General features: G+C 41.7%; 1 protein-coding gene across 1 annotated transcript in view; it reads right to left on the minus strand.

Moving 5' to 3' along the window:
* The window catches only part of LOC124622238, a 40,770-nt gene extending 13,470 nt beyond the window's left edge, over positions 1 to 27,300 (minus strand). The window contains exons 1-5 of the mRNA XM_047147895.1: positions 27,193 to 27,300; positions 17,499 to 17,608; positions 14,941 to 14,977; positions 10,269 to 10,313; positions 1,088 to 1,179 (exon numbers count right to left, since the gene is read on the minus strand). Of these exons, the coding sequence (XP_047003851.1) occupies positions 1,088 to 1,179; positions 10,269 to 10,313; positions 14,941 to 14,977; positions 17,499 to 17,591 (267 nt within the window). The 5' untranslated portion in view covers positions 17,592 to 17,608; positions 27,193 to 27,300. The remainder of the gene's footprint in view (positions 1 to 1,087; positions 1,180 to 10,268; positions 10,314 to 14,940; positions 14,978 to 17,498; positions 17,609 to 27,192) is intronic.
* Positions 27,301 to 27,673: the final 373 nt, after the last annotated feature.

Here is a 27,673-nt window from a genome sequence, read left to right on the forward strand (position 1 = left end):
TTTAATTATTTCCTATGGAAGTATCTAAAGTCACTTCTGTATGAAACCCCAGTTGATAAGGAGATGGAATTAGCTGCCAGAACTGGCACTGCCTGTGATGTGATTCGAAACACACAAGAGATATTCATAAGCGTGCGTCAGAATCTTGTTCGACGATGTCAGTTTCAGCACATTTTGTAAGATACAGTAGAAATGGTACGTTCGTCGTGTCAATGATGATATTTTCAGGTAACTAATGTAAATAAAAAAGTACTCAGTAATTTGATTTTATTCCTGTTATCTCCTTAAGCTGACGTCTCCGACCCCAAGTTCCCTACCTCAAACTGCTCAGTGGAGCACCCTCTATGTGCCGTTAAATTTTTGTACGCTGTTATGGAAACACCCTGTATACTCGTAAACCCGCACCGTGCAGCTCAGAGTACAGTTCCTGCTCGAATTTTCAACTGCATTGTGCAGTCCACGTATGCATGGCAAATTCGTTCTCTGCTCGCGGACTGCAGTACATTCGATCTGCTTTCATTGTTGACAAAAAAACTTAATTCCTCCCGAGTAGGCCATGAAGGCCCAAAGGTACCGACTGGCTGCCATGTCATCCTCAGATCACGGACGTCACTGAATGCAGAGATGGAGGGGCATGTGGTCAGCATACCGCTCTCCCGGCCGTATGTCAGTTTCCGAGACCGGACCTGTTTCTTCTCAATCAAGGAGCTCCTCAGTTTGCCTCACAAGGGCTGAGTGCACCCCGCTTGCCAACAGCGGTCGGCAGACCGGATGGTCATCCATGTTCATTGTTGACTACAGTTGTAAAATTCGATATCTTGCGACAAAATTGCTCTATGTAAACGTAGGCTTCTGCGGCCATTGTCACAGTCAATAAAAATTTTCTGGGTTTCTAACAGCATTGTCAATATGTAAAACTACCGACGTTTCGGTCGCTATTGCAAGTGGGCAAAGCGCATTCTATCGCTGAGAACTTACTGCAACTAAGTGTGCCAGACTTGACATAATGTACGCTCGGTGAAAAATCTGCAAAGTATCTTTCTGCAGTACCGCATTTGAAAGACGTTTTTTAGCGACATGGACTCACCATAATGCTGCCGAGTACAAGCGCTGCACCGAACAAGACGAGAACGGAGCCGTGGATGACCTCGGCCACCGGCACCAGTTCCAACCCCGTACCTGTTAGTCGGGCACACAAAATAACACTGTACTCATACCATTGCCCGAAAAAGCAGTGAACATCATAAAGTGAACAATGCAGAAAGAAATTCGCCATTATGTCAGTGTATATCAGGGATATTCGAAAAGAAACAAGCCAGATGCTGTAAAATGGAAACCACTGCAGCGTAAGAGGTCGTGGTCACTGTATGAGCGCTTAGGTCCAAAACTATCCTCTAAGGAGACAGAGGTGCACACCAACATGACGACAGAACGAGGAAGCGCATGCGTCGACGGGCCACTGCACTTTGTCGCGCTGAATGGAGTGAAAATGTGTGTGAATTCCTAAGGGACCAAACTGTTGCGGTCATTGGTCCTTAAACTTACGCACTACTTAAACTAACTTACGTTAAGAACAACAGACACACCCATGCCCGAGGGAAGACTCGAACCTGCGGCGGGAGGGGCCGCGCAGTCCGGGACATGGCGCTTCAAACCGCGCGGTCACTCCGCGCGGCAGATTGAATTGAAATAGGGGCTTCAAAGGAAGAGCAAAGGGGTGTAGCGCATTCCCTGACACGGAGCAGGAATTAATTGGATGTCGTTGGCCGATGAAGCACGGTCTGGAACGCCACGTCGCATTACCGTCGCCGTAGTTCACTAGGTGAATGGCCTTATTCGAGACTGGGGAATTACGGTAGCAGTCATTGCCGCAAAGGTCGGACTGAGAGTCGGAAGTATTCGCACCGTCTTAAAGGACGGATTGAAATTTCATAAAATGTTGCACCCAATGGGCGCCACACAGTCTCCAACAGGCACAGGAAGCATGCACAGAATGGCACTCTCTCGAACATCTGCAGCGTTATGCCAAGGAAGGAAGTGTAACGAATGATCAGTGGAGACGAGACATGTGGTCATCACTGCGAACTCGAGTCAGAACGACAGCCTCCAGGGGAAGCACGCAGTGTCGCTGACACCTTACACGAACTCTTGCACTCCTTTCGAAGCATAATTTTCGGTGATTTCAGCAAACTGCAGTGGCCGGTCGGAGCTTGCGCTTACTAGCTCTCTCGCCACGTGGGTGTGCGCACATGTCCCTCCAGCGGGTAAGCTTGGGTCTTAAGCGCTCTTCCAGGGACCGTCCCTCTTTCTGCCGGCTTTCCTTTTACAGCCTCCGGCTCCTTTCTTATTGTATGCACATTATTTAATATTTACATCCAAGTAATTCACAAAAACTTTAATCTGCTATATGAGAATAGAAGCTTTCGAAATGTGGTGCTACAGAAGAATGCTGAAGATAAGGTGGGTAGATCACGTAGTTAATGAGGAGGTATTGAATAGGATTGGGGAGAAGAGAAGTTTGTGGCACAACTTGACTAGAAGAAGGGATCGGTTGGTAGGACATGTTTTGAGGCATCAAGGGATCACAAATTTAGCATTGGAGGGCAGCGTGGAGGGTAAAAATCGTAGAGGGAGACCAAGAGATCAATACACTAAGCAGATTCAGAAGGATGTAGGTTGCAGTAGGTACTGGGAGATGAAGAAGCTTGCACAGGATAGAGTAGCATGGAGAGCTGCATCAAACCAGTCTCAGGACTGAAGACCACAACAACAACATGACATATTCGAAACCATACCCCATGGAAAATATTGTGAAAGATATGGCTGTAGCCTGTCTGCCTTTGCGTTCAGGCGTATATCGCGTTTCAAGTTGTCGTTTTCAATTTAATCTGACTACCACAATGCAATTCAATACCTGTGTGTGCATACTATTGCCTAAGAGCTATGGTGTTAGTGCGTATTACTCGGGGATGAATGAATTTCTAATGGGGCGCCTAACAGATTGTTGGCAAATTGTAGAGAGGAAAAAAAGGTCTGATTTAACTGAATAGCCACACGTTTAACGGTAGACTAAGATGCTCATAAAATTTTCTCATTTCGTTTGAGTTCAGTGACATTTTATCTCCCCGCCAAATAGTGATGTTGAGTTGATCTTGGTTGATACGCCAAGATACAGTTTGTAAGATACAGTAGAAATGGTACGTTCGTCGTGTCAATGATGATATTTTCAGGTAACTAATGTAAATAAAAAAGTACTCAGTAATTTGATTTATATTCCTGTTATCTCCTTAAGCTGACGTCTCCGACGCCATGTTCCCTACCTCAAACTGCTCAGTGGAGCACCCTCTATGTGCCGTTAAATTTTTGTACGCTGTTATGGAAACACCCTGTATACTCGTAAACCCGCACCGTGCAGCTCAGAGTACAGTTCCTGCTCGAATTTTCAACTGCATTGTGCAGTCCACGTATGCATGGCAAATTCGTTCTCTGCTCGCGGACTGCAGTACATTCGATCTGCTTTCATTGTTGACAAAAAAACTTAATTCCTCCCGAGTAGGCCATGAAGGCCCAAAGGATAGTGATACCGAGATGGTAGACACGTCAATTAAAAAAAATAACGGAAGAAAATCGAAACGTTTGAGACGTGATCCTATGAAAGAATGATGATAATTAGGTAGAGTGATATGGCAAGAAAAGGGGAGGTGCTCCAAAGAGGTGGCGTGGAAAGGAACATGTGGAAAATATTGATCAGAAGATGGAACGAGATAATGGAACATTTATTAAGACATCAAAGAATAGTTTCTATACTTCTTGAGGAAGCTGTAGAGGGTAAAAACTCCATAAGGAGAAGACAGAGATGAGAATATATACAAAAAATAACTGAAGACGCTGCGTTTGATTGCTACTCACTGTGCATCAACAGTCGGGGCAGAGAGCTTCTCCTGGACATCCGAAAATCGCACACACCCATACCAGCCACTTCTACTGTATTCTAATTAATCAGTTTAAATAACTAGTTAATATAAGCGCCCTGATTAGAAAGCTTTGTTTCAGATGAGTGCTGTTTACAATGGCGAAAAGAGATTGTTCTTAAGAGGAATGCAGATTACCCATGAACCATTGACGGTTGGACTAAGTTAATTGTTTAAGTACATCAAGAATATGAATAATCCAGAATGAAATTTTCACTCTGCTGTCGAGTGGGCGCTGATACGACACTTCCTGGCAGCTTAAAACTGTGTGCTGGACCGAGCTTCGAACTCGGATCCCGAATGAACTGCCGACAGCAGACTAAAAAGAAAACTGATGGTCTCCAACAGGAATTCAAACGGAAGTTTTATAGGGTGAAGGATCAGTTCAAAGAGAATACACAAGAATTTCGAGAAGAATTTGGTAAGTCGCGAAAGGAACTCATCAACACATCACTAGAGAACACGAAGAATCACATAACGAAGTTATGATGGAGGAAAACTCAGATGAGGCACTAAACTCTGAGGAAGACGTAGATCGTATGCACAATAAAACCGCGACCGGTCAGGTGGAAGATAAAATCACTAAACACAGCATGGAGATCTCGTTAGTAAAGAGTTGAAGTTCGCAACATAAAGAATCATTCTTTATCATTGTAGCTGACTTACAGGCATAACATACGAATCTGGCCGCTAAATTAGAACACATGCAACAGCTCGCATGTTAGAAATACAGGACATACCTTGGGGTACGCTGAGTGCAGCAACAAATTTCATTGTTGGTACTAGTCTTGCGAACACACACCGCTTCACAGGTTCACAACGCTCAAGGGCTGCGTCTGTTGCTTTTGTGTGTCAATTCAGACATGCGTTCGCAAACCGCATTCTGATAAACAAAAATCAGATCTGTCTATGATCAGTTTGAAAGACATCGATACACGTTGGTGATTGGACTGGCTTACAGCATAATTTGAGCAAATTTCAGGCTGCCTTTTCGAATGTATTTTGGTCTGCCGAACAACAGTGGGCAGTCAAGCCAAAATCATTGACGTCGCCACATTGTAGCTGCAGCTGCAGTGGCAGTGCCATTGCTGAATTTTTGCATACGTATCAGCTCCTTGAAGTATATTTGGATCAGCCCATCAAGGATACGGAACTCATAACATTATTTTACAGTGATCACATTGACTCTTCGTGATAGATTAGGCCTCGTAGGATACAAAAATATCGAAACGTATGTCAATGAGAGTGAAGCCCTTGACACCGGAAGAAGACGGCATGAGAATAATCATTGCGATGTACTAAATTGAGTCAATGATGCATCGTGAAATGAATATAGCAATGAACGGGCTTTCGCTTCAAATCGACTGACTGATCTCAGCGAAACAAGAAGACAAGACGACCGCAGGCAGCAGTGTGAAAGGCGACAGGGCTGTCGTCGCGAATTCGAGAGGAACGACGACCGATTGCCACAGCGCAGAAGAAAAATGACTCGATTCCACTCCGGAATTCGCAGGAAAACTGATTTCAGTTTCAGGCGTGATCCCCCTCTGAAACTGAACACACGGACGTGACGTCACATATAGCAGGATAGATTACGCACAACGGACGTGACATTACGGAAGATTAATTAAGTGAAGATGAGCAATATACCAAGGACGAATTCAAACAGATGTTAAGGTGAAAGAATTAGGTTCTAGCCTGGAGGCTAGTGCAGTAACAGAAAAATTATTTCAAGAGCTCAAAGCGCGGGGACGTCAGTTTTTCCGTTAACTGGACTAAGAATTGTAAGCGCTTTCTGGAATCGAAGCAAGCCATTTTGAGATCGAGTTCTAAAAAAAATATACAAAATTTTGTTAGAAGATTTTGTGCAGGCTATTATTGTTATTTCGTTTTTGAACTTTAGAATCGTATTCGATACTGACTGCATGACGGAAAGATGTTGCCAATTAGATGTTGTAGAAGAATCAGGTAGAAGAAATGAAGATTTTCTCTGAAGTAATTGTAGATGAAGATTGTGAAGGACTGCGAGTGTGAACCTTAGCTCTTTTTTTAGCATAAAACTAGACACGGGAGTTGGGACTCCGCAGTTTAGCCGGAAAGATAACGACGTGATGGCGTGGAATGATGTGAATCATGCTGCCGCAGGTACTCAAGCGAAACAGAATATGTTAACAGAACCTGACTAGCATAAAAAGGAAAAGTTTGGCGAGGTATTGCGCTACTAACAAGATATATTTTCGTTCCTGACCAGACTAATGAAAAGATGTGTTAGCAAATTAAAAACGAAACCTCGTATCTTGCATAAAATTTTCCTGTGTGCCATCAGCTAAGAAGCTTGCCGTTGATGAAGAGATTCAGAGGATTCTAGATACGGAAATCATCAAGCGATTAAAGAGAGAGTACAGCAGTCTCATCCATAGAGTGCTGAAGTGAAACGGAGTTGGAAGGATTGTATTAGAGGCTAGAGCAATCAACTACACCATTCTTCTGCAAAGGGAGCAACCCGAAAATTTCTAGACGGAATTACAGTCATTTAATGGTGTAAAGTATCTGAATAGTTTGACTTCACAAGCAGTAACTGGCATGTCCTGCTGCACTGAGTTTCGGCACAATGATCGGAGCTATCAATTTCAAAGGAGAACATTTTTTGAATGTATCGTCCATCACCTTTATAAGAGCGCTTACCAGGTATCGCGGCATAAAATAGTGAAGCCCATTGTAGCCGATGTATATGTTACTTAATTTGGTTAATCGACGTAGGAGGAACATTTCGACATCTTACATCTTGTCCTCAGTGCATTTTGGAGACTGAGAGTCACAGTGAACTTAGCGAAGTCGGAGTTTCAAAAGACGCAAGTGGATGTTATTATGCCAAATGTGATTTAAGCCGACTCACAGAAGATGAACAGAAGTGTGAGCTTCCCTGTACCATCGTGTTGATAATAGATGAAAGCTGTGCTGAGCTTTACGTTCGCTTCTTTGCCGGACACAACCTGTCGTCACTAATGAAATTTCTGATGAAAGACACAGTGCTAACCTAGGGTGAGCACTAGCACTAATGCATTTCATATATTCAAGAAAATGCAAAAAGGCAGTAGTGTATTTTGTGTTCGTTTCCAGTGAGTTTAAATATAAGAAGTGCTGTCCAATACAGACAGTTCTTTTGTCAAGAGCACACGTAAAGTGTTAAGATTAGTGACTCCTAGAAGGGGGAGGGGGAGTCCAGTGGGCTCCGCTTATGCAAGGATGGTGCCTGTTTTGTTTATGTATATCTAACGTTGTCCAAACTTGTCTCATTGGGTTGGCACCACCAGAGGTTTGGTATGACGGCATGCTGCGATAGACCCACCACTGCTCTGTTTGCTATACTCGCCCCACTAGTCAGTCCGCTGACGGTGCAGATACATCACATGCTGCGGTTCACTGACCACCGCTCCGTTCATTGAACTCACTGCGCTAGTCAGTCCGGCGCCAGTACGGATGCGCCGCATGCTGCGACAGACTCTCCACTGCTCCATTTGATGAGCTTGCACCACTAGGCAGCCTGCCGCCGGTGGAGATATGCCACCTGCTGTGATAGGCCCACCACCGCTCTATTTTCAATGAGAAAATCTTAATCACAGAGAGCTGTGCTGTACTGCCAGTACTTTGTGTCTTCACCGGTATGTCATCACACATATTTGAGGATAGTTAAGGGTGCAAATAAGTCAGGATCATTGCATGCCACTTGAAGGTAGGGCCCTCTCTCGCTACCACACACTCACCAATACAACTGGGCAAGCATACTTGTACCTCGTCCAGTTCAGTTTATGTAGGAGGAACATTTCGACGTCTTATATTATGTCCTCAGAGCATTTAGGAGACTGGTAGTCTCAGTAAACTTAGCGAAGCTGTAGTTTGGATAAAACCAAGTAAATGTAATCACGCAAAAAGTGTTTTAAGCCGACTCACAGAAGATGAAGACAATTATATCATGCGATCGCTGAAACATAGTTTAGGCATGCTGTACGTAAACCATGGACATTCATCCCGGCACTGTTTCCTGCCACTTCAGACCCTCTTACCCTCAACTATCCTCGAGTTTCATCAGTGATATAGGTATGATGTCATATCAGTGGTGGTTGGGTTGGGGGGTTGGGTTGTTTGGGAAAGAGACCAAACAGCGAGGTCATCGGTCTCATTGGATTAGGGAAGGATGGGGAGGGAAGTCGGCCGTACCCTTTCAAAGATACCATCCCGGAATTTGCCTGAAGCGATTTGGGGAAATCGCGGAGAACCTAAATCAGGATGGCCGGACACGGGATTGAACCGTCGTCCTTCCGAATGCGAGCTCAGTGCGCTAACCACTGCGCCACCTCGCTCGGTCAGCTCAGTGGAAGATACTGAAAGCACTAGTAGATTTCAATCATTAACAGCACAGCTCTCTGTGATTAGTATTTTCTCATTGCTTCGAGCGAGTGCTCTATGTAAAGATGTAAGATGTACATTACTTTGCATGTTTTTATCACTTCTGTGGTTTCTTATTTGATGGTTCTTGTAGTTGCCAGTAGGGGTCCTTCATGGTGCTTGTTCAGTACTCAGTAAGCATCCAGCCGAGATGGCAATACCACAGCAACAAAAGATATTTAGCTCTCTCTGTTTCTACAGATACAATTCACCTACAACTGTGTAGTCTGGGTTTCGTCGAGAGGACAGTTCAAATGATGTGTAGGTGTGTACGGACTTTTCATTGCGCTATTAGCCTCCAAGGTCGCCTGATCTCACGGATTGTGGTTTTTTTGTGGGTGGTTGTGAAAGATTCCATTTGTACACCTGCCCTTCCAACAACTTTTGAGGAAATGCGAAGGGCCACAACAACAGTGAGTACAGTAAGTCTAGACATACTCGCAACAGAGATGAGTCTCATTATCGTCTGAATGTTAATCGTCCGTCAGATGCTCACCTTGAACATACGTAAGAGGTAAATGAAAACTGCGATCCTAGCATAATTGTAAATACTATCCAAATGTTTTATGTGTATGAAAGTGCAATATACACCCCTGCGAGATTGTACAGTTGTTTTGAAAATAAAAACTTTTTTGGCCTATATGAAAGTTGAAATCCACCTCAAGTTTCTATCTTCGTTTGTGTAGTAGATATACTGTTATGATTCTATTTTAGTCCCCCTGTATTGTAATGCTCAGCTCCTTAGACGGGATGGAAGTTTGCAAAAAAGAGGTTATTAGCTAAACATAAATATGGGTAGAAGAAGGCCAATAGAGTGTAGCTAAATTATGTCAGTTGATGCTGAAAGAACTATGTATAGTTTAGGAAAGGAGACGCTCAAAGTAATAGACGCGCTCTGTTATGGGTTTAACAAAATGACTGTCGACGGTCCAACAAGACATTAAGAGTAGACCAGCAACCGTAAAAGAATCATTTCTGAAAAAGACAAATATGTTAAAATAGAATATAAATTTAAGTATAAAAGTAAATATGGTCTGCAGTAGGGGGTAATTGAGTTTTATTTAATCTTGCGTAGATAAAAATCATACTATAGCATACTACGGACCAAGCTTACATATATTAAGTATGTGGAGGCTGTGGATCTCCTCAAATACAAAATTTTAATAAATATAAGTGTTAGGAGGTCTCTTCTGTAGAGTAACTTTGTATGGAATGAGAATTTGATGTGTAGATTAAATATCTAATGAAGAGCTATTCAGTCTAAGAGGAGATAAAAGTGCATTATAGCGTAAAATGTCATGGTTGATACGACACGCCATGAAGCACCAAAGAATAGTTAACATACTAACGGTAGGGATGTGTGAGGCCATAAAAACTATAGTGAGTGATCAAGGCTTGAATGTACCAAACGGACTGAAATGAGTCTAAGGCGCTGCAGGTGTACAGAAAAGAAGAGGCTTGAACAGAGAGACTAGGATGGAGAGCTGCATTTAACTCGTATTAGGACGGATGTCTATAAAAATAACGTGTCGTTCGTGGCGTTGTAGTCTTCAGGATGTTAACGAAAGATTCAGATGAGAGTATAGCCCCGTGTGTGTGTGTGGTTTTTTTAAATTTTTTTATGAGCGAAGAACTATAATGGTCGAATTTAAGTTTAGCAACTACACTACGTTGCTGATACATGTTTGCTTCTTATTTTAAGCTAAGCGAAGCACTTATTTTCAGTATGTGAGTGAAATATCATAACATGCAGATGCCCTTACACCTGCGAACAAACATGTTCAGTTCAAACAAAAAAAATTGATGTAAGAAACTGATTATAAGTAGTAAGTAGGATTCTACGGTACTTACTTTCTCCAGTGTTGAATTTGTACGTTGTCAGGCACGAATCACATTCTGAAACAAGAGAGAGAAAGCGTGACAGGCATTTCGAAACACAAGCACGATATGTGAGTTGCAGAGGAAAAAATTGTGTAGCGTAGTGCAGGATCTACAAGGGAAATGACTCCCATGACGATGTGGGAGTCGCCATCGGTGGAAAAGTGCCTGTTTTACTTCGTATTTAACGATACTGATGCACGAGCCCCACAATACTCCAAACTAAATTGTATCATCTGATGATGAATCGCCAGGTGATTCGAAATGGGTCATGAATAAATAAAAATTGAAGAAAAAACGGCGATTGGTTGCAGTAATTCCTGAAACTTTTAAAAATTCTACTTTCACGAGAAAGGACTGCCAAAGGGGTCACCCAGTTAAGGGAAGTTAGGAAATATCTTCATGAGCAAAATAAAAGAATAAGTACTTAGAGAAAAATGTAATCTACCACACTGGTAGAAATACATGGATTACATTCCATGTTTGGCAGATGATCCACAAACACTAATAATAGTGATAGAACAGCTACACACAGACGTAAACACACTACACAGAATCAAGGAGTTCACTTTAGAGAGGAAAAATAAATTTCCAAGATAATTCTAACAGAAATGAAAAAATAAAAACTCTTATTACATACTGAAAAAACACCACAACCGACAAAATGCTACACCAAACCACAATCCCAAAGAGAAGCATTCATCAGATACATATTATTCACATTGCAGTGCCACTAAACAAACACAATTACAATAGTGAGTTAGATATAATATCTTGAACAGCAAACAGCAGTGGATGCAAATAATCTCTTGTCACCAAATTAAATAATAAATTCAGTAAGACAAGAAAATCAAACAAGTTAAACAAGTAAGGCAAAATAAGACACACATCCAGGAACCCACAAAACTCACCACAATTACACACGGTAACAACAGAACAGCCTCACAAGCACACAGCCCAAAACCTCAATAGTCAAGCTGGTAGACACATACAGAAACTAGCTGACATACAGCACTGATAACATCTTTATTAAACAAGAAATGAAAATAACTTACTTAAGTAATGATTCAATACTGAAAGGTTTGAAGGACGAGGAAGACTGTGATAAAAATAGCAAATCTACCCTTACCTACAGATGTGATCGTCTATACTTCGGACAGCCGAGCAGAACATTTGATGTCTATGTTACTACATAAAGACAAGTCATTATTTAACTTTGTTAGCAAAATTCTCGAAAAGAGATTGAACAATTTACTTCAAATTTATTACATAACAAATACTCTAACGGACCTTCAGACATATAGGCAACGTATTTTTTAATATACACAATGTATAAATGTGTATGTAATATATAAAGGGGAATGTTTCAGTTTACTTCAAATTTTTACTTGATGTTCTAGTGAACTTTGGGAAGTACACAGACTATGAGCCGGCCTGAGTGACCGAGCGGTTCTAGGCGCTACAGTCTGGAACCGCGCGACTGCTACGGTGGCAGATTCGAATCCTGCCTCGGGCTTGGATGTGTGTGATGTTTAGACTTAAGTAAATCTAAGTTCTAGGGGACTGATGACCCCAGCAGTTAAGTCCCATAGTGCTCAGAGCCATTTTGAACATGCTATATGTTTTTAATATATACAGTACATTAACGTTATCAAAATTCTCCAAAATATCTTGACAAATTTACTTCAGATTTTTGTACGATACTATAAACACAGCCACGGACGAAGGCTATATATTTTTAACATAGGAGGTCTGTTCAAAAAACCGCGGAACTTTGTCCATAAAATTTTTCTGTACTTACCTTTTACTTATTGTGCGCGGTCTCCTTCGAAATAGACACCTCTACAATTGATACGCCGCTCCCAACGCCGTCCCCACCTCCGGCAGCAGTCTTGGTACACCTCTTGCCGCATCGCGTGAAGTGCTGCATGCAAAGTTTTTTTATCTCGTCTGTCGTTGCAAATCTTCGTGCTTTCGACGGGATTTTCAACTTTGGAAATAAAGAAAAGACCGCAGGGACCATATGATTCACTTAAGGAACACCTCGTTCTCATTTGCGCGATCCAAAAGCTCTTCATAGACTGCGAGGTGAAGGTCTCACTGGTCTTGGCTATTGAGCCGTGGGACGAAGTTGGCGGCAACACGATCCGTTCCAAGAAGCTGTGTCGGGATATTGTGACATGATCCAATGAAAAGTTACGTTCCTATGCAATCTCTCGGACAGTCAGTCTTCGATGGGCATGCACAATTTCATTAGCGTTCCTGACATGAACGTCGTTGGCAGAGTGGAAGAGCGTCCTGAACGAGTGTCACATGTAACTTCCGTATGGCCAGTTTTAAAGAGTATGGACCATTCGTAACTCCGAGTGGGGCGTAAGCGCTCATCATTGTAGGTTTCCTGCATCATTTGGTATATCTCTGTAAAGGTTTTCTTGAGTGTTACGGAAATTTTAATGCAGACCCGTTGCTTCTTTAACTCTGCCATCTCGAAATTCACAAATAGTGTAACACAACGTTCCACTCAGTACAGCACTGAACAACAACTAACGGAATTACAACAGTGAAACTACTGGCAATTATAGATTAAACACAATCGTGTGCAGGGATGCCAACTGCACTTTCCTCCAATACACCATTGGCACGAAATTACGAATGTTCCGTAATTTTTTGAACAGACCTCATAAATAATGGGCAGTCGGAAAGATATAGGCTATATATTTTCTGATATGTCTAATACGTAGATACATATTAAACACAGAAAGAGGAAATGGTATTTGCAAAAATATCGAAAAGTTCTTGGCCGATTTACCTCAAATTTTTGCAAAGTACCGTACAGACACACAGACATAGTTATATATTTTTCTAAACGACAATGTACAGGTTTATTGTTAAAAATGACTACGAGAAAGAAAATAATGTGCTAGGCTGTGAAAATGTGTAGTTTCGATTTTTTTCTTTTATTTTTTTTTTTTTTTTTTTGCGCAGTTGGTTTCAGCTTCATAGCTGTTTCTCCCATACAGATTGTTTCTCCTTATCCATATTTTGAAACAAAAATTGTATACACAGTAAAGGGCTATTTTGTTTTGTTCTTCACCATCAGTTTTGCAGAAAAGAGGGAAGTTGTATTTATGTCTTATTAGCTTGTGATTAGAATGCTATCATGTGATTTGAATCATCTGAATTTTTTTATCCTATCCGTTCACAGATTGAAACTATGTAAAATTCTGTCATTAAAGGTACTATACTGACAGATACAGCAGCTAGAAAGGTGTCTCTCATACTACATTTACCAATGATCCAAACCGATTTACCCATTCATCTTAAACGACTTCAATTAGCAATGAATGATTCGTTTACAGTAACAATAATCAAGGCTCAAGATAAGGGAGGAGGGGGAGGAAATGAACAAAGAGAGGGAGAAGGTGGAGCTGAACAGAGAGAGGGGGAGGAGGTGACTTACAGAGGGGTGACTAGAAGAATTGGCCAAAGAGAGGGCAGAGGAGAAGAGCGAGAGAAAGTTCCCATACATATTTGCATTTGCGAAGAATTGCAGGATTCACTTGTAAGATATGGAGAACATAAAACACCGAAAACATTTGCAGGAAACCTCCGGTAAGAAAGCTACTAGCACCACAATAGAAACAAATATGAAAATAATCATATTCAGTAAGAAAAATCATCTCCTTAAAGAAAACTTCAAAATTAATTTGTCAGTCACAACAAGAACTTCTTAATAAGCTACCAAACAAACATCAGCAAGTCAACGTTATTTACATTAATAAAACATACGGCAGATAAAGGACAGTGACCTCTGGCGACCAAGAAAACAGTATCAATTAAAAGAACCAACATTCCCTCTCATTATCACCCCAACAGTGTCATAATGAAATAGCTTCAACGAAGTAAAAATTTGTGCATATGTAAGTTAGGACAGATATCTCCTCTACTCGCGCCCCTCCACCCCCTCCCCCCTCCACACACACACGCACACGATTCCGAACAGGACATCTTCCCTACCGTCTCCGTGTGCACACCATCGGACATTTCATTCGCCCTGCTAAAAAATAAAAAAAATAATTAAAAAAGCACTACACTCTCACACAAGTTAAGACTTATCAAAATGGTTCAAATGGCTCTGAGCACTATGGGACTCAACTGCTGTGGTCATAAGTCCCCTAGAACTTAGAACTACTTAAACCTAACTAACCTAAGGACATCACACACAGCCATGCCCGAGGCAGGATTCGAACCTGCGACCGTAGCGGTCGTGCGGTTCCAGACTGTAGCGCCTTTAACCGCTCGGCCACTCCGGCCGGCTAGGACTTATCACTCCAACCACTATACCTTACTACACACACACACACACACACACACACACACACACACACACACACGCGTTAGTCGAAAAATACACACACAGGAACAGCAGAATCTTGCACACTCTCAGAAAAAAAAATAAAAACAAAAATATATGAATGAGGGGTGTCTGTCCGAATGAACAGACACCAGGTAGAATCCGCAGCTGTGAATGCAAAAACTTTATTAATGTTACACCACGACGTGGAAATGCAACTGCGTATAAGATTCATTAAAGGAACTAATACATTGAGACAATAAAGAAGAATGAATGAAACGTCAGACTTACGGAGAACTGTCTCGGTGATAGTCGCTAAGCCGTGTACCTGTAAAATAGAGACAAATTTGTCATCAAATTAATCGCTTTATAAAATTACATTTGCTTATCATGTACTTGAAATTAGTACTTCACACATACGTACAGATCTTTTCATCCGCATAACAACAGACTTAAGCATCTGATCTTTGTTGAGGTCTGTAACTGAATGTATATTTACCTGCACGTACTGCAGAAAATTTGTTTCCCCGAAACCATCTTGTAAGGTTCAAACGCACACGCAATCTAAAAGAGACCATCTGCTCTTATTTGAGCGCATTGTTTGCTTACAAGACGGTGCGTTTCTTTCTGGTCTATCAGGGCCAGAACGCAATCTTTAGCGATACGTCACCTAAATATAATAATCTCAGAATGACCAGTCAAAAGAGGTGATCGCGAACAGTGAACATTTCATCGGATTATACTCCACTACACTGCCGTTAATTATGTGGAAAATACGAGGAGCCAGCAGAGCAAAACTAAGTACAGTGTATGAACCACTGCGTACTTGATGAATACTGTTGTTTGTGCACAAGAATAGTTCTGTATTAAAACAAATACGCATAATGTTTGCTGAAGTTATTACGACTTAATTAATCACTGTACAAGATCAGACGCAAAAAATACATGAGGAATACGAAGGCGTTTTCCGTTTAAGGACTGTCTTGATATATGGTTACAAATAGCAATGTTCGAATGTATCACAGAACAAACATGCAACAATACGCATGAAAGAAAACTGTGAAGTATGTAGTAATAGCGACGTATGTGTGAGTCTGCTTGAGATTATGCGTCTTTTCGTCACATCATTGAACTAAATTCACAGTAGAGTTCTCCAGAGGCGGAGTGAGCACAAAATCCATTACGATGTGGATCTCGAGCCATCAGCCGTACTAGCCGAGACAGGCAGTACTGCCAACACGACAACATTGAGCAGTATCGTCACCCACCAAACCCTGGAGTAGCTGCATGTGTTGCTAATTATTCGAAGGTCTTTTTCCTCTCGTATGACCACTTGGCTGAACCTCCTTAACTATTAGAAAGTTTATCACTAAGTTCTTCGTACTAACAGTTCCAGAAATATTGCCTGTATCCCATGAAACAGTCTTTGTAATATACTGACTTCATCAGAAGCACATTTCTTTCGTTAACAGTCACTGAAATATGCACCTCAACAGTTTATAACGGATAATGGAAGGATGACTATCATCGATATTTGTGTAATGAAAATGCAACATAATATAAACTGCAGAGCAACACGAAACAATTTTTAAGATAGAAAAATAGTTTTTCTTTTCTTAAACTTCCCAGGCCATCCGTTGTCATCTCGTATAACTGGGTGTATTGCCTGTGGATCGCGTATCGTAAAACGATTTTTCGTCGTCGTAACTCGACGTCTTCATCAGGTGTCACATGAAGCATGCTCAATGTTGTCGTTTTGGCAGTATTGCCTGTCTCTGCCAGTACGGCTGATGGTTAGAGATCCACATCGTAATCGGTTTTGTCTCACTCCGCCTCTGGAGAACTCTGAATTTAGTTCAATGATGTGACACCGAGTTACGACGAAAGTATTGTTTATCATCAACACTGGATGTACAATGAAATATCTTGCGACCAGTCTTTGTCTGAAGAGAAGAATAGAAGATGCGAACCACAGACAGCACGCCCAGTCCTACGAGATGACAAAGATAATTTTGTAGTTACCTACAGTTATATCACATTCTAATTCAGAGCAAATCCAACGAGCTACTCTTTGTACCTAAGCCTATGTACTCTGAAACGTCCCCTTAGAAAAATTATCAATGACTGTGTTTAAACTGACACACAATATTTTTAGCAGCAACGCAATCTGACTTTCAAAAATCCCTAAAATAGAATGGTTCTGACTAACAATAACCTATACATTTCATGAATCACTTACCTCACAAAAATCTTCGTTACTCGAACTACTGCAATACAGCGAGCGCCACTACTGCCAGCTAAATAAAAGATTCTAACTACTGAAGGGACCACAGATCGGCATAGTTAGCAAATGAAAGATTTTGATAAAGAACAACCAATGTATTTACCTTAATAGTGTTCAAAAGTATATCAGTTCATGGCATCCAGTCTGCCTCTGATGGACACACGTCCAGATCATCCGCTCTCAAAACTCCGCCATCTCTCTCCCCACATCCACCACTGCTGGCGGCTCACCTCCAACTGCGCAACGCTACGCGCTGTTAACATCCAACTGCCCAACACTACAATAGCCAACAACAATGCAAACCAGCCACAGACTGCACACAGCACAGCCAGTGATTTTCATACAGAGCGCTACGTGGCGTTACCAATTAAAAAAAAACAACCTATACAGCCTGCTTACAACTCTTTTCACTCCTTTAGTTTCACATCACTGACGTCAACCCTCCAAGGACTGTTTTTGTGCATCATGTTCGGTCAAAGGCAAACGAATTTAGGCACACGAACAGGAGGACGCAGTCTTTAACTTTTTTCCTTGTGAATATGAGTCATAAATAGGTTGTACTTACTATACCCAGGATTCCAATAATGATGCTTCCCTTCTTGAGAGAGCAGCCACAGCAGCACTGATTCAGAATAGGTATCTTCCACGTGGCCCACATGGCTGAACTGATTCAATCTGGAAATTATACAGGTGGATTAGGAGGCACCCTATGAACATGTCTTATTGTCTGTATTATATTCATCCGAATGATTTAAAACGTATTATCCCTGTAACAAATGCATTCCCGTCAGATTGGAACCAAATTCGAGTGTAACACTGAAAAACATTTTTGTTTCTCTCTATAACTGCTTCGTAAACAACTTTTAATTAACTAGCCACCTTAACAGAATCTTCAGTGACTAAAAAGTGTCACAAGATGTCGAAGTGAATGAACTAATTAGATAGAGCGCTCCTACAAAAAAAAGTGAGCAATAATATCCGTAGACAGTCGCAGAGAGAAATACTGACAGTTAAGCGTGTTTTTCTGTTACGCCATTGGAATGAATACCAAACCAGTTTAATTGGAAAATTCTTTATGCAAAGGGCACATTTAGACATTTTGTTTTTGTTGAAAGTCAAAGTATTGTTTATCATCGACACTGGATGTAGAATGAAATATCTTGCGACCAGTCTTTGTCTGAAGCGAGCATTCATTCATTCATTCACTCATTCATTCATTAATCGTTGTTCGATAGATCGTGAATACGACATTTCGTAATGATGTGGAACATGTCACTTTAACATAAGTTTTCTTTACACAAAATAATAAATTAATAATTTTTTCTTTTTTCCCTTTTTTACAGTTACCACCTCATATCTAAAGATCCATCTATTGAATAGAAGGAGTTTTCATTCAGAAGTTCTTTTAATTTGCTTTTAAATGTTGGTTGACTATCTTTCACACTTTGGCAAATGACCAAAGATTTTAGTGGCAGCATAATTCACTCCTTTCTGTGCCAAAGTGACAGTTAATCCAGAATAGTGAAGATCATCCCTTCTTCTATTGTTGTAGCTATGCATTTCGCTGTTATTTTTGAATGTGGATGCGTTATTAATGACAAAATTCATAAGTGGATATATGTGTTGCGAAGTTACTGTGAGTATCCCGAGTTCCTTACATAAATATGTGCAAGGTGATCCAGCTATTATTCTGATTACACGCTTTTGTGCAGTGAATAGTTTCTCTCTGGATGACGGATTGTCCCCAAATATGACGCCACATGAAAGCAGTGAATGAAAATAGGCGTAGTAAACTAATTTACTCATATTTTTACTAACTGATATGTTTACTAATTGTTTGAGCAGGTCATCGATATGTTTCTTCCAATTCAATTTCTCATCAATGCAGACACCCAGAAATTTTGAATATTCTACCTTAGCAACAGACTTCTGTTCACAGTCTATATTTATCAATGGTGTTATGCCATTTACTGTACAGAATTTTATAAACTGTGTTTTCTCAAAATTTAGTGAGAGTCCATTTGCAGAGAACCGCTTAATAATTTTCTGAACTACGTTATTTACAACTTCCTCGGCTGATTCTTGCTTGTTGGGTGTGATTACTATAGTTGTATCATAAGCAAAAATAACTAGCTTTACATTTTCATGAATATAGAGGGGCAAGTCACTAATATATATAAAGAACAATAAGGGACCCAAGACTGAACTCTGTGGGACACCATTCTTAATACTTCCCCAGTTAGGGGACTCAGCTTATTTTTGCAAGCTATCTGTACTGTACTTCTGCATTCTTCCTGTTAAATATGAATTAAATCGTTTGTGCTGTCCCACTCATACCATAATGAGCCGTGGTAAAATTTGCTGTTTTGAAGAGCGCGCCACAGCGCGCAGTGTGACGCAGTCGCCCTCCGTTTCTGCCGGTGGCGCCGCTGTGGCAATCGCAGCTTTGGTGTCTCCCTCTGGTGGGATAGGGGTAAGGTAGCCTGTTAATAAGGAGAGAGGCTAAACCTTGAACTCTCAGAATTATAGGCAAAAGTAAAGTGGTCATGTCTCTAGGTTCGTCCAGTCCTATCTCATGTGAGAATATGGGACTTTTCTTTTTTAAAGCCTTGTGTCCTTATTTGCGTACAAATATCCAACAACGAGGATCAGCAACGGGTGGTCTTATTTGGGACGATGTTTTGGATATTTAAGCTCCCCCTGCACTGTAACAAAATTGAAATGGCTCTGAGCACTATGGGACTTAACATCTGAGGTCATCAGCCCCCTAGAACTTAGAACTACTTAAACCTAACTAACCTACGGACATCACACACATCCATGCCCGAGGCAGGATTCGAAACTGCGACCGTAGCGGTCGCGCAGTTCCAGACTGAAGCGTCTAGAACCGCTTTTTTTAAATAAAAAAAAGAAACGTTATTGACATTCTATTACATATCTTCATTCTTCATAGCTGAATATTGCTTTCTCAACTGTCCTAGCGACGAACGCATTTCTCATAACGAGAGAGCAGCGTGTTGATGCCGTCACCGTAAAACTTACTTGTCTTACTTGACGAGGCCACAAGTTCTGCTCTGCTAGCACCGCTGCATCACTACCAAAGTGAAGTCCTCGAAGGTGTTCTTTAAAGTTTGCAAACAGATGAAAATAGTATGGGGGCGAGTCAGGCCCGTGTGGAGGATGTTGCAGCGCTCGTTTGCTGACTGGCATTGTCATGATGAAGGAGATGGTTTTCCATTTGTGGCCAAATTCTTCGAATTCGAAACTCTATTACAGCAAGCTGTTTCTCACTCACCGATACAGTTACGTTACACATCGGCTGGTTACACGCTACAATTCGGAGCCGTCTAGCAGCTGTTATGAAGAACAAATATGTATAATGTTAATAATGTTTGTTTTATTTCAAAAGCTTTAAGAGTTTCCCCATAACAAATTTATGGACATTACTTTTTAGCACGCCCTCCTAAAAAAAAGAATGAAGAGGAAACGACGAATAAGGAGGGTGATGGTATATTATTAAAAACCACAGTGTGACGCAGGGTAAGTTAAATGGGAGTTATACGGTGCACGTAGCACGCGGGTGGTTAATGTTACGCTGCATCCCAAGTTCATGAAAGCACGTACGCTTAAGGGCGCCTAGCAAGTTAGCAGAATTTCCAGCCGTACGTGAGGAGTGTCGGGGTAGCGTCGCAGCCGAATGGACGGTTGCGTAACTCCCGGTTCTGGCAGCCACAATAAAATGTCAGCACTTACGGAAAATAACGGTGGACAAAGTCTAAGCGAGTAGAGAAAAGTAGCACATATTGTCGGTTACCCTCACTCTTATGGCGCCCACGAGAGTCGACGGAGTTCAGATATAGAATTACACTTCTTCATGTCATCTACGTCGAACAGTTCAACAGCTAGGGTGCCTTCAGTAACGAAACTTCCGAGCAGAGTCTTGTGGTGAAAATTATAGAAATAAAGACAGCAGAGTTAAGAACTTTATCTGAAGAAGTTAGGACTTCAATTTCGCTACTGGCGAGTTCAGTGTCATCTTATGACATAAGTAAATATCTCCGTCCTTTTACAAATGATCAATTAACTGGACTCTCATGGCATACAATTATTTGTTTCTTGTCGTTGATTTAATTTTTACACCCTTGGAGAGCTCACAGCTTCTTCAACCACAGCCTTGTAAGTATGTGAACGTTACTACTCACAATGTGTACTTCAAAAGTAATATGTCAGACACATACACCTAGGTGACAAAAGTCATGGGATAGCGATATGCACGTGTACAGATGGCGGTAGTATGGCGTATAAAAGATATAAAAGGGCAATGAATTGGCGGAGCTATCATTTGTACTCGAGTGCTACACGTGAAAAGGTGTCCTACGTCTTTATGGCCGCACAATGGGAATTAACAGATCTTGAAAGCTTAATGATGATTGTAGCTAGGTGAATTGGACATTCCATTTCGGAAATCGTTGGTGTTGTTGTGGTCTTGAGTCCAGTGACTGGCTTGATGCAGCTATCCATGCTACTCTATCCTGTGTAAGCCTCTTTATCTCCAGGTAACTACTGCAACCTACATCCTTCTGAAACTGCTTAGTATATTCTTCTCTTGGTCTCCCTCTACGATTTTTACCCTGCACGCTTCCCTCCAATACTAATTCAGTGATCCCTTGACGCCTCAGAACATGTCCTACCAACCGACCCCTCCTTCTAGTCAAGTTGTGTCACAAATTCCTCTTCTCCCCAGTTCTGTTCAGAACCTCCCCATTAGTTACGTGATCTACCCATCTGATCTACATCACATTTCGAAAGCTACTATTCTCTTCTTGTCTAAACTATTTGTCGTCCATGTTTCACTTCCATAGATGGCTGCACCCCATACAAATACTTTCAGAAAAGACTTCCTTACATTTAAATCTATACTCAATGTTAACAAATTTCTCGTCTCCAGAAATGATCTCCTTGCCATTGCCCGTCTACATTTTGTATCCTCTCTACTTCGACCATCATCAGTTATTTTGCTTCCCAGACAGCAACTTACTATTCCAAGCGTCTCATTTCCTAATGTAATTCCCTCAGCATCACCTGATTTAATTTGCTTTTGATGACGTTCATCTTATATCCTCCTTTCAAGACACTGTACATTCCTTTCAACTGCTTTTCCAGGCCCTTTTCTGTCTCCGACAGAATTACAATGTTATATTTTTATTTCCTCGCCATGGATTTTAATTCCTACTCAATTTTTTCTTTTGTTTCCTTTACTGCTTGCTCAATACACAGATTGAATAACATCGGGGATAGGCTCCCTTCCCAACCAATGCTTCCCTTTAATGTCCATTGACTCTTATAACTGCCATCTGGTTTCTGTGCAATTTGTAAACAGCCTTTCGCTCCCTGTATTTGACCCCTGCCGCCTTCAGAATTCGAAACAGAGTATTCCAGTCAATTTGTCTAAAGCTTTTTCTAAGTCTACAAATGCTACAAACGTAGGTATAGGGAATTCAATGATCCGAGATTCACAGTGTCAACAGTGTACCGAGAATACCAAATTTCTGTCTTTACCTGTCACCACGGACAATGCAGTGGCCGACGGCCTTCCGTTAATAACCGAGAGCGGTATCGTTTGCGTGAAGTTGTGAGTGGTAACAGACAAGCAGCACTGCGTAAAATAACCACAGGAATCAATGTGGAACTTACGACGAACGTATTCATTAGGACAGTGCGGCGAAATGTGATGTTAATGAGCTATGGCAGCAGACTGCCAAGAAAAGTGCCCTTGCTAAACACGAGGACATCGCCCGCAGCGTTTCTCCTGGACTCGTGACCGCGTCGGTTGGAAAAACGTGACCGTTCTGAAGAGCTCCGATAACAGTTCGTCAAGAGCTGATGGTAGAGTTCGAGTGTGCCGCAGACCCCACGAAGCCGCGGACCCAAGCTGTCAACAAGGAACTGCGCAAGCTGGTGGTGGTTCCATAATGGTTTGGGCTGCGTTTGCATGGCATGTACTGGGGCCTCTGATCCAGCTGAAACGATCATTGACAGGAAATGGTTATGTTTGGCTACTTGGTGACGATTTGTAGCTATTTCATAGACGTCGACGGAATTTTTCTGGATGACAATGCACCTTGTTACCAGCTCACAACTGTTCGCGACTGGACTGAAGAACATTGTGAACAGTTCGAGGGAATGATTTGGCCACACATATTGTCCGACATCAGACCTAATCGAGAGGTCAGCTCGTGCACAAATTCATGCCCGGCAACACTCACAATTATGGGTGGCTATAAAGGCAGCGTGGTTCAATATTTCTCTAGCGGACTTACGACGACTTGCGGGGTCCTTGCCACGTCTAGTTGTTGCAATATGCCGGTCTAAAGGAGGTCTGACACCATAGTATGGGGGATCCGATGACATTTGTCACCTCAGTGTATACCTTACTCTTAAATCACCGAGTGAAACTATTAGATTCCATTTACTTAGGAAAATTTTCTTCCATTCTATCCTTATTTATTGGTCCATGTCATTCTATATTTCGAGCCTGAGAAATCTCTTCCAATCTGTAACTATATTCTGGTTTCTATAAGTCTCCTTTTCTTTATCCTGTTTTCTTCATCCGCTGGTATAATTTTTCCCCCAGACAACTAGTTCCATGGGTGGTAATTCGGATACCACCCATAAGGTTTCTGACGTGTTACAGCTGCTGGATATGCCTGCATTCATCTCCGTGGCGTCGTCTTCCAACTAGATATCGCAAGACGCCATGTTTTTTTTGCTGTGCTGACGTACTCCGACACAGAAGGTGTCCGACTGTCGTAATTTGCAGAACGCTATTCATATCTCAGAACCACTTAAAACAAGCGATCATTGATTACTATGAGACTGACGAGGAACCGGCGCTACACAGTTGTTACAAATTCACGATGAAACCTTCAGCCGTAATTTATTTAGCACAATGCCCAACTATTGCCGGTCAACGACCATTGTTAAGCATAGCTGACATAAACAGCAAGGAAGTTATATCATAATCTGAACAAAAGTAATTTGCTCTTTTAAGCCCTCCATAGTACGTAAAAAAATTTTCACAATAACTGTGTACGATAATTTTCTCAAGAAGCTGTGACGAAAAAAATCAAGAAGCTTTGACGAAAATAATCCTACGCAGTTATGATAGTGACAAATTTTTACGTACTATGGTTGGCTCAAAAGAGAAAGTTACTTTTTTTTCAAACTATGGTGTAAATTTGCTGTCGTTTATGCCAGCTAAGCCTGACAATGGTCATTGACCGATACTAGTAGCTAATTGTGCGAAATAAAAGACAGCCGAAGGTTTCACCTTGAATTTGTAACAATTATTTGGTGGATAAATATTTGCACCTGCAGTCACACATAGGCACTGCACAGCTCATGAGTCGTTTGAAGCACCATATGAGGACGGACTCGTATATGTCAGCCAGACCCAGTTCGACTCGATGCCCTGCCATGTTAGAACCGTTGGTGTTGCCAGAGGTGGCAGCTGTGAGTCCTTAATTTCGCATGTGCAAACGCCCAAATCACCTAAAAATTTATTCATGCGTTCTTTCTACAATACTGTACACACACAATAAGTTAAAATCTGCTATTTGTTACCCTCCCTGAAGTTGCAGGTTTAATCCGCTCAGATACCCGAAAGCGTTCGAAATTCGGAAGGCGAGCATGACACGAATCGAATTAACCTCACGGGTTAACGGTAATAGCTGGCGAGCCAGCCAGTCTGGATGTGGTATACAGGCGGATTTCTAATCTATCTAGGTGAATACCTCGATAGATACTCTCTATGCAAATATTTAGAAAACGTTCTCACACTTTGAAACATCTTCTTAGAGAAATTAATGAATTACTGTGTTGATACAACTCTTACGCTATTTGATTTTCAAACAGCTGAGCAAAACTGAACGTACTCAGACATTTCGCTCTTTACCTATTCTGATCAACACTAAACTGACATACAATATATGTTAGCGCAACGCATTCTTACTTTCAATAATCCCTACAAAAGAATGGCCCTGACTAACATTAACCTATACCTTTCACAAATCACTTACCTCACAAAAATCTTCGTTACTCGAACTACTGCAATACAGCGAGCGCCACTAATGCCAGCTAAATAAAAGATTCTAACTACTGAAGGGACTAACTACTGATAGGCGTAGTTAGCAAATGAAAGATTTTGATAAAGAACAAACAATGCATTTACCTTATTAGTGTTCAAAAGTCATAATATGTATAGCAGTTCATGACATCCAGTCTTACAAATTTACTGTCTCTGATGGACACACGTCCAGATCATCCGCTCTCAAAACTCCACCATTTCTCTCCCCACGCCCACCACTGCTGGCGGCTCACCTCCAACTGCGCAACGCTACGCGCTGGTAACAGCCGACTGCCCAACACTACAGTGGCGAATATTACAACAATGCCAACCAGCCACAGACTGCCCACAGCACAGCCAGTGATTTTCATATAGAGCGTTATGTGGCGTTACCAATATGAAACCTAAACAGCCTACTTACAACTTGTACGTGAGATTTGCACTGGACGCAAACAGGCGGGTTACACAGGTTCTGTCGTGGGGAAGGGTTGGTGTGGGGGCTGTGATGGGTGGGGCAGTGCTGACGTCAGGGCATCTGGCCATCAAATGTAATATTTCCGCATCTCATGTCGACGCCACAGAGAAACGGGAAAAAGGCAAAGAAGCTGATGAGGAAGAAGAAGAACGTTACAGTCTACGGGGCTAAACAATACCGATTGATCAAGTCACTGTGAACATTCATCTCCTGAATGAATGGATGAGTGTCGAACAGGAGAGCCCTTTGCCGCATTGGTTTCTAATCAGCAATCCGCCTTGACGCTCCAGGCGGTAATTAAAGCCTCTGCCAACCGAGAGGGCGTTCGCCTCCTGAGGTTGGGGACGCGAGAAGTAGCTCTTGATAACCTGTGACCTTAAGCGCCGACTGAGGCGAGCTGCGTGGCGTCATCTACTACAAGTAAAGTACGTTTCTCTACGTTCTGGAGCTGCAGAGTTGGGTTTCCTCTGAAATTGTTCGCATGGGTTTTGAACTAGTTTTGTCACTTTGACGGAATGATTTCCTGTCGATTTTCGGAGCTACTATAACTACATCTATCCCTGTGAACGTGTTTGGAAATTAAAAAAAAAAAAGAAACATACGATAACTGTATACTGTGGAACAAGTGTTCTAAGCGAGTAACTCTTCATGTATGTGCCGCTTGGTTTGCTGCCAATATCAATATGAATAAAATAGTTTAGGGCATTAGGAATCAGGATTAACAGTATCGTGTATGGTAAAGTCAGTCACGCAGTGTTCCGTGGCTTGTGGAGAACAGATGTATGAAAATGACGCAGCGGTATGTCCGAAAGGATTTTGTTCAAAATCAATCTTGTCAACAAATTAAAGCTATTTGTTCTCGGAGGGATATTTAACATTTTTACAATTTGTCAAGGGGGAATGCACAGAACATTTTCTTACAGGAAAACGTTTCTTTCTTCGATCAGCGTTCAACAACTAAGCAATAAAAACACGTAGAGCCACATTCATGAGCAGGGTGTAGTTCTATGACGCTCTCTCGAAAGATATAACACTCTAGTTGTATTTGCTGCTATATGCTGTAGTGTATCAGTGTAAATACAGCATAGCTCCAAGGTAAAACTTCGGTACGCAATAGGTTATTAGTACATAACGAAAATAACGGAATCGCGCCGGATGCGTTTTCTCGTTGTATGCTTTAGATTCATGTTCATGAATTTGCTAAGCGTTTCTGTCCTAATCGAGGAACCCAAACTGGCAGTCAGGCAGAGAGTATTTTAATGTTTTTAATTGCAAATAGTTCGCCATTGTACTTATTAAAGCAAGGGTGATGTCTACAATGTAAATAGTACAGACTGTGGAGACTCGAAATGATTATTTGTATATGGAAACAAAATCTTTCGTGCAATGTCAGCCATTAGATTTTTCTATGGTTGATGTTTCTGAGTAAAACTTATCCCGTTTCCCCATTGATGCCGTGTACACGTGTGCATCGGCTATTAGTCTAATAACATCACTTGTCCTTGGCGGTTGCTTGAGTAGAATGAGCATCTCCCATTTTACGCTTAATCAGGATGTAAGAAAGTATTCTCGCCCTTAGTGCCTGTATAAAAGAAAATACCCAGTGACCGTCAGCACTGTATCAGCTTACTACAAGCACAGAACGCAGTTGGTACTGACCTTAGCGGCGATCCGGCTGTGCTCGCTTCAGATTGTCACTGCCTCCTGGTTATCTGTCGTCGCAGACGCGGCAGCCATTGCTAGGGTGCCGACCGTTGCACTGTGACGTCAGCTCTGCCCCTCCAGAAGCATTGGCTGTTTTTCCAAGGGTCATATTTGTCCTCTCTAAGGAAATTTGTCTTGGAAAGGAAGTTGTTTCCTTTGTTCTACATGGCAGTACGTTATGGATCATCGGAAACTGAAGATATATCACCAGTACTGAAAGAAGTGGAGGACGGAATAATAAAAAGGAAAATGAGAAACTAGTGATATAAATAAGTGCTCGACAGTAGCGCCGAACTGTGTATTGATTGATGCTTACTGCCAACTCTCATTCCAATATCTTGTTTGGAAAGGGTTTTGCGCGCTGAACTATTTCCACGTGAATTATGAGTGCTTTTTATGGGTAACTGCTCCATGAACACAGGTGGACTGAGGTTAT

Source organism: Schistocerca americana, chromosome 1 (genome assembly GCF_021461395.2).
Source record: "Schistocerca americana isolate TAMUIC-IGC-003095 chromosome 1, iqSchAmer2.1, whole genome shotgun sequence".
In the NCBI taxonomy this organism is placed as follows: Eukaryota; Metazoa; Arthropoda; class Insecta; order Orthoptera; family Acrididae; genus Schistocerca; species Schistocerca americana.